Here is a 12,940-nt window from a genome sequence, read left to right as displayed (position 1 = left end):
TCACTCTGCTGTAGGCTTCTCACATGGACATGCTTATAGGCAATGGTTCTTAGTAGCTAAAAGGTGAGGATAACCAGGTGAGATGTTTGGGATCTGCATGTGTGTGGGTTAGAGGACCGTGCATGAGGAACATTAGATGGATGGCCCTGTTAATGCACAGAGCACCTATATGTGCATAATGACGTCTGCCTCGCTGCTGCTCCCACCAGTAGCTGTCACTAAAAATGTCTGCTAATAACAGCCTGGCCTTTATGGAAATAGAGCAATTCCCTTTTCAAGAGAAGAACTGAAAACTTCATGTGCAGGTAAAAGTGGGCTTTTGTGCTGGTTTATAATAAAGGTGCTCACTGTAATTATTGTGACTAATTACTGCTCACACTGAAGCCACCAGTACAGCTCTGAAATAGTGAATGATACTGTAAGCAGAGCTTTTTGTTCCTGAAATATGCCTGCTGATTAAGAAGTATTGTCCTGGGCTTTTTGACCTCCTTTAGGCATTGACAATAAGGGAAAAACAATTTGCCGAACCAATTGTGTGTGTGGATACGTACAGCTCAAATGGGAAGGCTTTCTTTTTTTAAGGCTATATGCTGTAATCAGATGTGGTTAATTTTTGTACTCTGCTTGTATATTGATACTGATTTAGCTAGTGTCAGCGCTGTCAATATCATTAGCAACGTGGCAGGTAGATGGAAATATGAATGTGATTGCATTAATTAATTCTTAATATATTCAACCTTCCATAAGCACACAGCATATAATTTGCTCGCTATTGTTTAAGGCCACTTTGAAACAGGGCTGGGTTTTGAAGTGCTCCATTGGTGTCCTTTTCTACCAGCAGAAACTGGCTTCAGGTCTCACTCAAAGACAGAAGTCGGGAAGTGAATTTAGCGAGGATGTGAGGAGTTGTACTACATAGTGCATATTACTAGCAGTTTGCAGCACTCTGTGCAGTTTGTCCTGCGTGCAAATGTGGAATGATTCAGGAGCCCATCAGCTGCTTTCTCTGCAGTTCCTCAAAGTTTACCTGAGCATTCCTGGTTGTTTGAAAACTTCCTTGGAGCTGCTGTAGCTTTGACTTAAAATATAGTAAAGGAAAAAAACAACCCCACCAAGGCTTTAAAATAAATACTGCACGTTTTTATATGACACATGTTATTTCTATTCATAAACCTTAACTAAATTTAGATTTTTATTAATCCAATGTGACCTAAAAATTTTGCATTAACAGCACAATGTGGAATTGGGCTTATTCTCTTTGAATGCAGATAAAGCCATCATCTTGAAAATAGCTCTTTCTGACAAAAAGGTGTTCTTTTGAAATAAAGTCTTATTCACTACATTCCTCTTAGAGTTAATGTGAATTTTAGTGCCTCTAATTTTAGATTGAAGTGAGGTTTAGAATAAAATCCACCGGCTGACAATTGAATTTATAGATAGTTGTGAATATTTCAGGCTTGAATAATAGAGCTGTAGAATTTCAGACAGAGAGAGGAAGGGAGAATTAAGCTCCGACTGTAGTTTTAGACTATAATGTGGTGGTGTCTAGGAATTCTTCAGGGTAACGAGCTAAGTAGTAATTAGGAGGAGCGGAGGGAGGGGTTGTAGCCTAGGCAGTGCTCCAGGCTCTGGGTTGGTGGTACAGTGGTGGCCCCAGCTGCCATCCACACAGGCCTCTTCGGCCATGCTGTGGCAGCAGCAGAGCAGGGTGATGGATGCCGGTGCTTCCCAAGGGTGCACAGCCCTTCCCCTGGTTTCCTGCTCTAGGACAGAGAAATTTTCTCTCCTTCAGAACTTGGCTGGTGTTTTCTGCTTCCCGTGGAATGGTTAACATTTTATGGGCCTTACCTTGTCATCCTGCATCAGGCCGGCCCATGCTACGGAAGCTGCAGCTTGAAGCAGCCATATCTTGATCAGCACCAGAAAGCACAGCTCTGGGAGCATCATCAGGCAGGCTTTAGCCTGCACAGAGCTTCTACTGTGTGTTCCTGCTCGCAAAACTGTGACCGCAGTTCGGTTCTGACCGCTTCAAGTGGAGACAGCCACTTTCACACTGGCTAAAACCAATACATTTGGACAACTAATTAATTGCAAATGGCTTTTCTAGGAAGCGGAGGGTGACTCAAGCTTATTATTGCACAAATAAGAGAAAAAGCAGAAGGAGGGTTTAGAGAGACAAGAACGTGCCATCAAACTGGGCAGTAGGAGTCAGTATGCAGAAGGTCTCTTGCTTTATTCTGAGACTTGTCCTGTGGGCTTTTAACAAGAGGGGTAAGAGAAGATCACCAGGTACCTGTTTATTCGTTGAAAAGGACCTCACTGTCAGTGTAAAGAGAAACAATGTAAAAATAAGTTGTTGGAACGTGAATGTTAATTGATAATTTTAATCATGGCTGTATAAAATTGTGTCAAAGAAAGAGGAGAGAGAGACAGTGCGACACCGTGTTTTAGTACCCTAATAACTTCTAACTCCAGTCTAAGATCGTAATGTATGTGAGAGCGGTCCAGTAATTATAAGGTAATAAGTGGAGTGGTGGTGTAAGTGCTCTAAATTAAAAGGAATTTGCAGAGCTGCTGTAAGTCAGCGCCGACCCGCTTTCTTTCAAACGTTGACTTGAGAAAAGTGCTTAGCCTGGAGTGCAAGTAGAGAGACAAGAGAGAGCTATCTATTAATTACAGCACTCATTAACAGTGACGGCTACAAGGCAGCAGATGCAGAAGAAAAGGCACACGGTACTGCAGGCTGGCAAGGGGATTTCCCCCCCCCTTCCAGTTCTTGAGGAAAGGACAACACAAGCAGGTGGTCCAGTGTAATAAGATATTTCCACAGCTTTAACCTTCCCATTTCCTTGGCTTATTTGCTGACATCAGATAGCACATTCCTTCCACCTTCCCAAATAAGTATGGATTTTAAGTTTGGGGGTGAGATTTCTGCACATCAATCTGGCCGCTATCCAAATTCACATCTAGCTTATTTTCAGTAGTATGTTCCAGTAAAATTTACAATGATTGAGAGATCCTGAATAATTCTGATGGGCACTGATTTTTATCATCAGTAAAAACCACTGATTTTATCCTAAGCAAATACTTAGTGAGGAATGGTCAGGCTTTGATCTTGATTACACCCATTGGAAAATATGACAAGTCTCTGGATTGATGTCTGTTTTCCACTGGTTTCCATTTGATTCTGGAGCTTGAAGTAAAAAATCATATATTCAGTACATACACATTGAATACGTACGCATTTATATTGAATATGCAAAAAGTTGAGTGAGTGATGTTGAAATCTCAAAGCTGACTTGAGAAAGTTACTCTGTCAGATTGTCTGCACTCAAGCACTTGAATCATGAATCTATACCTCCAGGTGGGTGGCCTTACGGAGTAGTTGCATTTCTGCTGAAAATGATTCTAGAGAAATGCTCATAACTGTCATCTGTACTTGGCAGCTTCAGATGCTACTGTCAGGAAAATGCTGGGTAAGCCATTTGCAACTGCGGTCTCATAATCACAGCTGTAGAAAATGAAGATGATATCTGATTCATAGAGCTTTCAGATTATTATTTTTGTTCTTTGTTCTTTCTAAAATGCATTTAAAAATAATATCAACCTTGGGCACAGAATGCGCAAGATTTTTTTTCCCCCTTTAGAAAGTGATAATTTATTGGCTCAAATGTTTTATGATTTTGTTTCAGATGCTTAATTCTGAAAAGGTGAGAACTGAGATAGAATCTCACCTTCTGAAAGACAAAACTTCTATCTAAAATTTCCTCTAATATATTTCTTTAATCCAAGAATGGAACACGTAAAATGTCAGATCCTATAGAGCTGCAGATATATGGGATGCTGGCGTAGTTATTACTGGTTAGTCTGTGGATAATGGCTAGAAAGTAATTGCAGCCAGAGCTGATTAATCATTTCACTTAGATTTTCTGAAAATGGAGTCCAGCCTTAATTACTTGTTAGAGTCCCCAGTTGATGTGCTACTCGGTTACTAAATAGCTATATATATAATAAAGCAATATTAATAAAGAAAAAAAAAGCTTGTGGGAGACATGCTCTTCAATTCTGAGATGAGTTCAATGGATGATGGCTACATGTTTTATTCAAGTGTGTTGGCAAATATTAATCACAGAGTTAAATGTGTGTGCTTAAACTTGAAAGTACGTGTCCCTGGTAATTGTGGAATTTACAGAACAAAAATAACTGGTGGAAAAAGAAATGTAAAATTTCAGTAATCTAGTGAGACTTAGGAGTGTTTTGACTCCCTGGATGACAGGTTCAGAGTTTAGAGCCGATCTGAAGTTGACATGTAACCTAGAGGGCAGTTGGAGGGGACAACAGACGGGTTTGGTCTCTTAAAGTTTTTGTTTACTGCCTGTCTGGAGCTTTGACAAAGCTCTGTCGTGCCCTTATGCTGATTACCTTCATGTAGAACAAGAGGTATTGACTAATGAATGAATGATGTGCAGTCCCTAACCCTTCCAGAGCAGACCAAGCGAGCACTGTCTTTAATACAGAGATTCCTTTCTCTCTCTCCCTGCTCCAGGCTTCTCTGCAGAATGTCAAGCAAAGATCGACACATTGATTCTAGCTGTTCGTCGTACATCAAGACGGAGCCGTCGAGCCCTGCTTCTCTGACGGACAGCATCAACCACCACAGCCCCGGTGGCTCCTCAGACGCCAGCGGGAGCTACAGTTCCACCATGAATGGACATCAGAATGGGCTGGACTCACCTCCCCTCTACCCTTCAGCCACGGGGCTTGGGGGCAACGGGCCCGTCAGGAAACGGTACGATGACTGCTCCAGTACCATCGCTGAAGATTCACAGACCAAATGTGAATATATGCTGAACTCGATGCCCAAAAGACTGTGTTTGGTGTGTGGTGACATTGCATCAGGGTACCACTATGGAGTGGCTTCCTGCGAGGCCTGCAAGGCTTTCTTCAAGAGGACAATTCAAGGTTGGTGATGCTTTAGACATCTTTTCCTACTTCTGTTCAAAGTGAAGCAGTACAGTCCTTGATTAAATGATGGTAGAACTTCAGGCCATAGCTTCTGATTCTTCATAGCATTTGGTCCTACAGATGATATTTGTGAAAAAGCGCCTTTGGGCTTCGCTGTAAGCTCTGTCATGTTAAACTCATTGTTATGTTTATTTTGCTTATCAAAAATAGTAGAGCCATCCAGTGCATATTTAGTTCCTCTTCTCTGAAAGAGTTCCTTGTGGATTCTCATCAATGCTGCCATGCAAAGTGATTATTTTTCTTAAGGTTGTTATGTATACCTCTTGAACACACCTTGCGGCATGCACAGGTTATGCTTGGGTTTTGCTCCTAGCTATATGACTACCATACATAAATCCCTACAAAAATCCTGTATATCTTTATCAAAGCACTAGAGCATTTAAGAATGGAACAAAATGTAATGCTGTAGTGTTTTGTTAGTGTCAGACTATTAATAAAGTGGCCTTTCACCCGTACAATGTACCGTGGCCTTAACTGGTTCACCAAATGGTCTATAAGATCACATTTTAAGGACACAAAGTTGACAGCTTTTGGTCTCTGCCAAGTACCTTGTGTTAATCTGCTCTTGATACCTGTTACAAATATGCCACATATTTTGGCATAAATTAGTTTGAATGGAATAATTTGCACAACCACTTTTTCTAGCTACAGGACCTATGGAGACAAAATAACCTTCTACTTTCATTTAGATATCATCCTTTCAAGTAAAATTGAAGGTGCTTTATTTAAAGAACATGAGGACAGGCTTGGCCTGTACAGGAATATAGTGTCACATTAAATTAAATTCAAACTTCAGAGACTAAAATTAGGTTGCTAAGTCCAAATTTAAGCTCCTCAATAAAACCTCCTTGATTTTCATAGTTGCTGAGCACCTGGAATCCTCAGGAAAGGCACTGCAACCTGGTGGTATGCTTTGCTTTTTAAAACCGAGTTGTAGTAAGGAGAGTAAGGTTAGTTCCAATTTGCAATTTCACATGGCTCTAAAATTGAAACGTTTGATCAAAGTTTTTTTAGATATACTGCCTCCACATTTCATTTACAGTTAATAAACAAAAATAATGTTTCATTTTAAATTTAGCCATTACTAAGGTTTGTTTATTTATTTATTTTTAATTGATCATTTTACTCTCCACAACTAATAGTTGTAAGCATGCTGCTTACTCTGTAAGCATACCACTACTCTGGGGGATTTGAACCTTTTACCAGCATGAATCAGCCATTTCATGATGCCCTTACTACCACCAGAAAGAACGAGCAGAGCTCTGTGGTTATAATGGAGCAGATTTTTATGAAGTTTGCGATCAGGAAATAAACATACATTCAGAAATTTCTGGTTACTTGGGTTCAGAAAAGCATTGTTTGTTTGTTTTAACAAAAGCTGATTTCGTTTGACCTTCAAGAACATTTTTAGGAAAGCTGCTAAATTTCCAATGACAACTTCAGCTTGCAACTTTGATTTTATAAATGGCATTTAATTGCTGCGTAATAGCTATTCTACAGGACTGAATTAGTGCATGATGATTTTAGTTGTATTTTGAGCATCAGAAAATGCATCAAAATCTCTAACTGAATAAAGCATTGACTTCTGGCTGTAATATATAGCCTGCAATTGTACACCACGCCACAGACAGCAAGTTTCTGGGCATGGAAGCACAAGACAGAGACGTCATTCTCCAGATTAGCAACCTGGACTTGGCCACACAGCTCAAGTTAGAACTGGCAGCTGCGCAAAACATCTCAGCAGGGTTAGAGCACTAGCTGCATCAGCAGGTGATGGTGCTGTGAAGACCAAAAAAAAAAAAAGAGCAGTGAGGCAAAGCCTGGCACTGAATGGAAAAGCAGTAACAAAGATACTAAGAATAGGAGGTATGTTACCATCGTAATGTCATGGTAGCTTCTTCCGAAATGATGCTGACTCAACTGATGCAGGCTTAAGAGTTTTCAGATACCATCCGAAAGAATGGAAACTACATATTTTTGGTGAATTAAGCCATCATTTGTATTAAAGGACAAGAAGTAGATAAGAAAAAGCTACTCCTTCTGGTTTGAATTGACAAGTTCTTCGTTTGAACTTGCATGAAGAAAAATTCTCCTAAGTCTGATTTGTTACAAATGGCAGAACTTAATGTTTGTAGAGGTCATTCTCCCCTTCCATTTTCTTGCTTCCTGGTTCACAACGCATTCTTGCTCTGTTTGTTTTTAAAACAAATTGGTAGCTGAATAAGTACAGACAAGAAAACTGGGAAAAAAATAAATAGAGAAATTTATAAATACAGGGTAGTGAAGAGTAGCTTATCTTAATTAAGAGTTGTGATGTGTAAATAACTATAGATTCAGTGAAAAGGAATGTTTCACTTAGCAGACCATTCTTGCTTTATCATTCATAAGTTTCTAAATTAGCTCAGACTTGGAGAACATTAGTGCTGCTTCTGCTGAGGTCATGGGCAAAGCTGCCCTGACTTCAGTGAGAGCAAGGCTGAGCTGACAGAGTGTGACTGTGAAGCAGATCTTGTGCTCATGTCAGACCTGATGTCCTTTCCACTAAGTCAATGGGATTCTTTCCATTCTTTCCATTTCAAGGGAGCCTTGTCAGATCTCAGTAGGTGAAAGCCACAGGCAGCTGTTCAGAGAACCAGCACAGTGTCTGCTCACAACCGGCGCCTTATGTAAGGCAGGCAGGCAGGTAGCACATCACGAGATATGGGTAGCCTCTTACAACAGGTCAATTTCCCTCTAGTGTAGACTGTACGCCTGTTTTAAGAGATAATGGAAGTTGTCATTCCCTTTCAGATGATAGAAATTTAGCCTAAAAACTGTCCATTTCTGGCTGACAGATTTCTCCTCCTTTGTGCCTCTTGCAATCCCTGGTCGCTTTCATAAAAGTAAAAGGAAAATGGAATGAACATTTTCTTGAATTACAAGACAGAAGTTTTTTCTGTTCTGAATATAAATTGTTTAACATAGCACTGAAATGTTTAAACTTGGTGCTGTGATAATGAATGCATAGGTAATAATAAAAATTGGTAAAAAAAATAGAAATTACATGATTTAAAACAAAAACCCAGAGCAACAACAGCAACAAAAACCACACAGACAGAACAGCTGACAATGCAAAATCAATGTAATCTTAGGTCATAGCAGAATCTAATGACGTTCTGCCCCCTCTTGTGACATAGGGCTGAGAGAACTGGATGTTCTCTCTGCTCAGCCTCATACTCAGCTGCAGCTCTCAGTTTGCTTCTGGGATAATTTACGTGATGGCTGATTTCAGATGTCTCACAGAAACACACACACAGCCAAATCTCCCCAAAATTGGCTTAGCGTCAGGGATAGTAGAAAATAGCATGGCCTAAAAATAGTTACGGGTCCATTGATTTTTGGGGTCTCTCCGCAGTTTTTGCTGTTCATTGTATTATCTTGAATCTCTAAGCCTTCATTAAAACAACAACAAAAAAAGAGAGAAAAGGATTTGTCAGCTGGGTGTAAAATCTTGTGTTCAGTACAGAGGTTGTGTAGTACTTACCATATATTTTGTAGTGAATATTTAGTGTAAATACATTTCTAATCACTTTTGTTTGCTCAGTTATTATAAAGACTAGTAAGTACATATTTTGCATTAATAATATGTAATTACTCAATGCTTTGAGCTTAAATGTTTCTGCAGGTAGATTCTTGCCTTCAGTAGATGGATGGTGAGTGTTAGTTTGCTATTATGTTTTATTTCAGTCTTTATCTCCATAAAATAATGACCTTCATCAAGACGGCTTTCTTCCAGCTCTTCAGGATTATTGTCTTTAGACTCTTTGGTATTATTATCTTCAAATTTGCTTGAAAAGGCAGTGTGAAAAGCCCTAGGTATTGATAAATTGCCTTTCTAGTAAGACAAGCTGCAAAAATGTCACAGCTTATTTTTATTTCCTTGAATAGTGTTTGAATTTACTCCACAAAAGCTAAAATATTTTTGTAGAGTGTGTAGTCATAGCTCAAGGCCTTCGGTTCCTTTGTTTATATGTTTATTTTCTGGGGGGAAAATATAGGGTAAGCAGTCTTCTTTTTATACACAGGGTGGGTAAAGTATCAGTAGTAAGAAACCTTTCAATCCTACCCTCAACTGTCTCATTTAAGACCTTTATTCCTGAAAGTCGTTGCCTGTCCACATCTCCTAACTGAAACAAAGAAATATTCCATCCTGTAAATACTTTTGGTCACCATACCACTATATGAACTAGACCAAACCTGCCATTTCATTTCATGCTGATAGCCTAAAAGCCCTCAGTGCTGTTGTTCTGCAGTAGAGTGGTTCATGTGGGTGGTCCTCAAATCTTGCCCAGCCTAGGATCTAGGTGAAGCTCATGCTGTCTAAGAGTGCTTTCTTCACTTTTGAGTATTCAAAGTTATTAATCCCTTTAGCATTCAGGTTTTCAATCTTCTTCCCGTTGTTTACCCATTACTGTACCAATTTGATCTGTAAATCTACAAACATTTTACAGTAAATAAATCTCTGTTATAATCCGGAAGTTGTAATCAGGGAAGTTAGACCTAGCTGTTTTAATTCAGGTAAAGTGATGTTTCAGACGGGCAACGTAAAGTTCGATTCTAAGTTGCGCATGATTAAAATGGCTTCAGAAGGTTAATTTGTGTCTCTCAAAGATAACTCTTGTAATAATATTGAACATCATTTTTTTTGTGGAAGAAATGAAAGAAAATTAAGCAAGACCTTACAGCTTTTCAACATATTTACTGGTAGCTAAGGTTAGATTTTATAGGTAAGTAGGGTGGAGGCTTGCATCTTTGTGCAAAGGTCTGTGGACTTTGTCTCTGGTGGCAAGATGGCAACTCTCCAATGAGCATAACACTCAATGTTACCTGAATCCATTACCTGATTAAATCATTCACCTTTCTTATGTAAGTTAGTCTGTGCATCAGCATTTATTTCAAGAGAATATTTTAAGCAAGCACTGATAGGTATCTTTCCTTTTGCCCTATTTCTCCATGTCTATGGGCCAACCAAACTACTGAGCAATTACTTCCAACACGACTTTCATTCTGTCATAATGTCACTGTGTAACTATGGAAGCCGAACAAGATGAGACAATAAAAAGTAATCACACCGAAATCTGAGAACCAGATAGACTTTCAGAAGGTTGCAGATGGTCCTATCCCTTTTACTGTCTCTACTTTCCTTACAATGTTATATTTTACACCCTGTGTTTAGGTTAGGGAATAAGAATAAAGATCCTGATTTGTGCATGGCTTTCTCAAATACATCAGAAATGCTCAAAAAGAGAAAGAGGGTTTAAAACAGTACTGATGTGGTGCTATGTATCATTGTCATGGATCCCTATTTTGTTGTAAACAAACTTCTGTAAGCCCCAGCCCAACAGTGAAGCTCATTCCAGACTGAAGCTAAAAGCACATGACTTCTCAACTAGCAGGTGATTGTTTTTAATGGTTTATTTTAATGTCTTGAGAAATGATTTCTTAAACTGCTGTGACAGTAAGTTACTTTAGAAAACATTAGAAAATGAGATATTCTGTGTGTTCATGCCCCCCCCAAAAAAAGGTAATTATCCATGCTACCTTGGAAGAATATATCATAATTGACCTAGAAAGAGAATCAGTAGCGGCAGAATGCAAATGGTTCAGTCTTTCTTACTTGGACAACCCTTTAGAGACTCTCAGGTGACAGGGAGTCAGTTCTGTAGAAAGGTAGAGTAGCGAGGTCTTCATACTGTTGATTCTCCCTTGAGAGGATCTAAGTGGCCCTGATTCCTGTTCGTGATAGAGGCTGACTTGAGTGGGAATCAAAGGTACTTGAACCCTTCCTTACAAGTGTCATTCAAACTCTATTAGTATCAGTAGTGTAGTGAAAAATACGGTGTTTTTTATGATGTTGGAAATCTGTCTTGCTAAAATGAGCAGCTAATGCAATAATATCATGCATTCAGACAAACCAGCATCACCTTTAGGTTTTCATTTAAAATTTCTGTTCATATTGCTTTTCAAAAATACAAGAAAAAGCAATGAAAATTCAATTTAGAAGTTCTGAATAGGTTGTAATTCAGTAGCATATTATAGTGGCTCGCTTTAAGCAGCACAATTGAAAGATAGTTGTTTAAATTAAAAGTTATAAGTTCATGGTATCCCTTTGCCGAGTACTAACTTACAGTGTAAAACAATTAAAAAAGTGGTTGCTTTTTCTAAGTTTCTAATTTTAAAAGAAAAGGCAGCACACTCATCAGAAGCATGAGCATAATCTATGATGTATGGGCCTACCATCTAATTTATTTATTTATTTATTTGTTGAGTTTTTGAATGAAAATACATTTGAGAACTGAATTTTTTGAGCATTCTGAGACTTCATTTGCAATATTGTTCCTGAAGTCATCTGGTTGAAAGGTAGTGAATACAGTTGTCTTCGGGCTTAGTCAGCCACAGGTACCATGTAATAAATAGAATTAACTGATTTATAATTTCTTGAGCTATCTGCAGAATTGCGTGAATCCATTTAATGATTTGTCAGCCAAAACTAGATTTGGTTAAGTTCAGATCCAACCTCATTTAAATCTGTCCTGTTTTCTGTAATGCTAACAAAATGAACATTTTTGCTTGTGAAAATAGTCATAATTAAATTCAGTTGAGTTTTGACTGCAAAGTAAGGACCACAGTCTAGAAGAACTGGAAGTTTGACCTGAGAGAAATTATTTTCCGCAGTTGATTTTTGCTAAGACCTATAATCAGCAGCTGCGTTTTTAAGTCCATTTTGGGCTTTTTTCTTTTTTTGTTAGTCAGCCTGTCATTCTTTAGCTCTATCACCACCTGCACTTCCTCGGTTTCTCTGAGCGTCTTCTTTTCTTGTTGGATTACTCATCACAGCATCACCTAATGCAGCATTATTCAGTCTGTGTTGGCTTGGTTTCTCCTCTCATTGCAAGACTTCTCTTTTATTAATTCCTAGAACGCCTGCTGCCATAATCACTGCTGCCTGAGTTTTCACATTTGTCAGTTCACAAAAGCAGGTGCCATGACCCAGGAAAACAGAGCAAGGTGTTGCTATGGAGGGTAGACTTTACTACAAAAAAACTTAAATCCAGTTTTGCAGGGGAGCCACTGTTAACACTTGATTTTTAAATATAACACTTTTAAAAATAGATACCTGATTGCAGAATTTCAAAGAGAGAGTTTGGGAGATAAATGAATCATTACTGGATATAAATAGATAGTGAAATCCAGTTCTATGAACAGTTTATGTCATGGAATTTATTACATAGAATGAATAATTAATTCCCCCGTATCCTTATTTTTAATTTTTTTCTTCTGGATGTGCATTCCCACACAGTACAGATTTCAATACTGATGATGTCACCATTCCTTCTACTGTTTATGTCTGCTAGCTATTCCTGAACACATTTTCAACTGTTATAACTTTACAACCTGTATCTCATCATTCCTTGTCTCTTTTATTCTAGAGATTTCTGGGCAGATTCCAGTAGTTCATATCAATCTGTTCGCCACTTTGGTGTTAAAATGTCAAAAGTCACGGTATAAAAAGGGAAATAAAGCTTCTGTTAGGATTTTGGTGTCTTCATCTTCTATTCTTGTCAGTATTTCTGGAAGAGAGAACTTTGTTTCAGCCAGTCCCACAGGTGGCAGGCAGTTCCTGCAGCCAGCACCATGGTCAGGTATCTGTGAGATCCCTCATTTGTAACTGCTGATGACAAGAACTTTGTCTGGGAGAGGGGCCAATGTATGAGGCCATTGCTTTTGGTGGCTTGGCCTTTGTCCTGGCTCTAACTTCTCCTGTTACTGTGAGGCCCCCAGACAGCTAATCCATGTTGCAGTTTCTTCTGCACAAGCAATAGTTAGAAGGGCCTCAATACTTCTGGCTAAGTCCAGTTGGTTGCCTGACTCACAA

The 12,940-nt window shown here is 38.9% G+C and overlaps 1 protein-coding gene across 18 annotated transcripts in view; it reads left to right on the top strand.

Annotated features, from left to right (window-relative positions):
• ESRRG (estrogen related receptor gamma) overlaps nucleotides 1-12,940 on the top strand; it is a 375,558-nt gene that overhangs the window by 254,616 nt on the left and 108,002 nt on the right. For all 18 annotated transcript variants that reach the window (XM_015857192.3, XM_032443885.2, XM_085542936.1 and 15 more), the window contains one exon: nucleotides 4,547-4,962. In XM_015857192.3, coding sequence (XP_015712678.1) covers nucleotides 4,560-4,962 — 403 coding nt within the window. In that variant the 5' untranslated portion in view covers nucleotides 4,547-4,559. The remainder of the gene's footprint in view (nucleotides 1-4,546; nucleotides 4,963-12,940) is intronic.

The sequence above is a fragment of the Coturnix japonica genome, chromosome 3 (assembly GCF_054131305.1).
Source record: "Coturnix japonica strain WE chromosome 3, WE-NBRP24, whole genome shotgun sequence".
In the NCBI taxonomy this organism is placed as follows: domain Eukaryota; kingdom Metazoa; phylum Chordata; class Aves; order Galliformes; family Phasianidae; genus Coturnix; species Coturnix japonica.
This window is presented reverse-complemented; position numbering and strand designations above follow the sequence as displayed.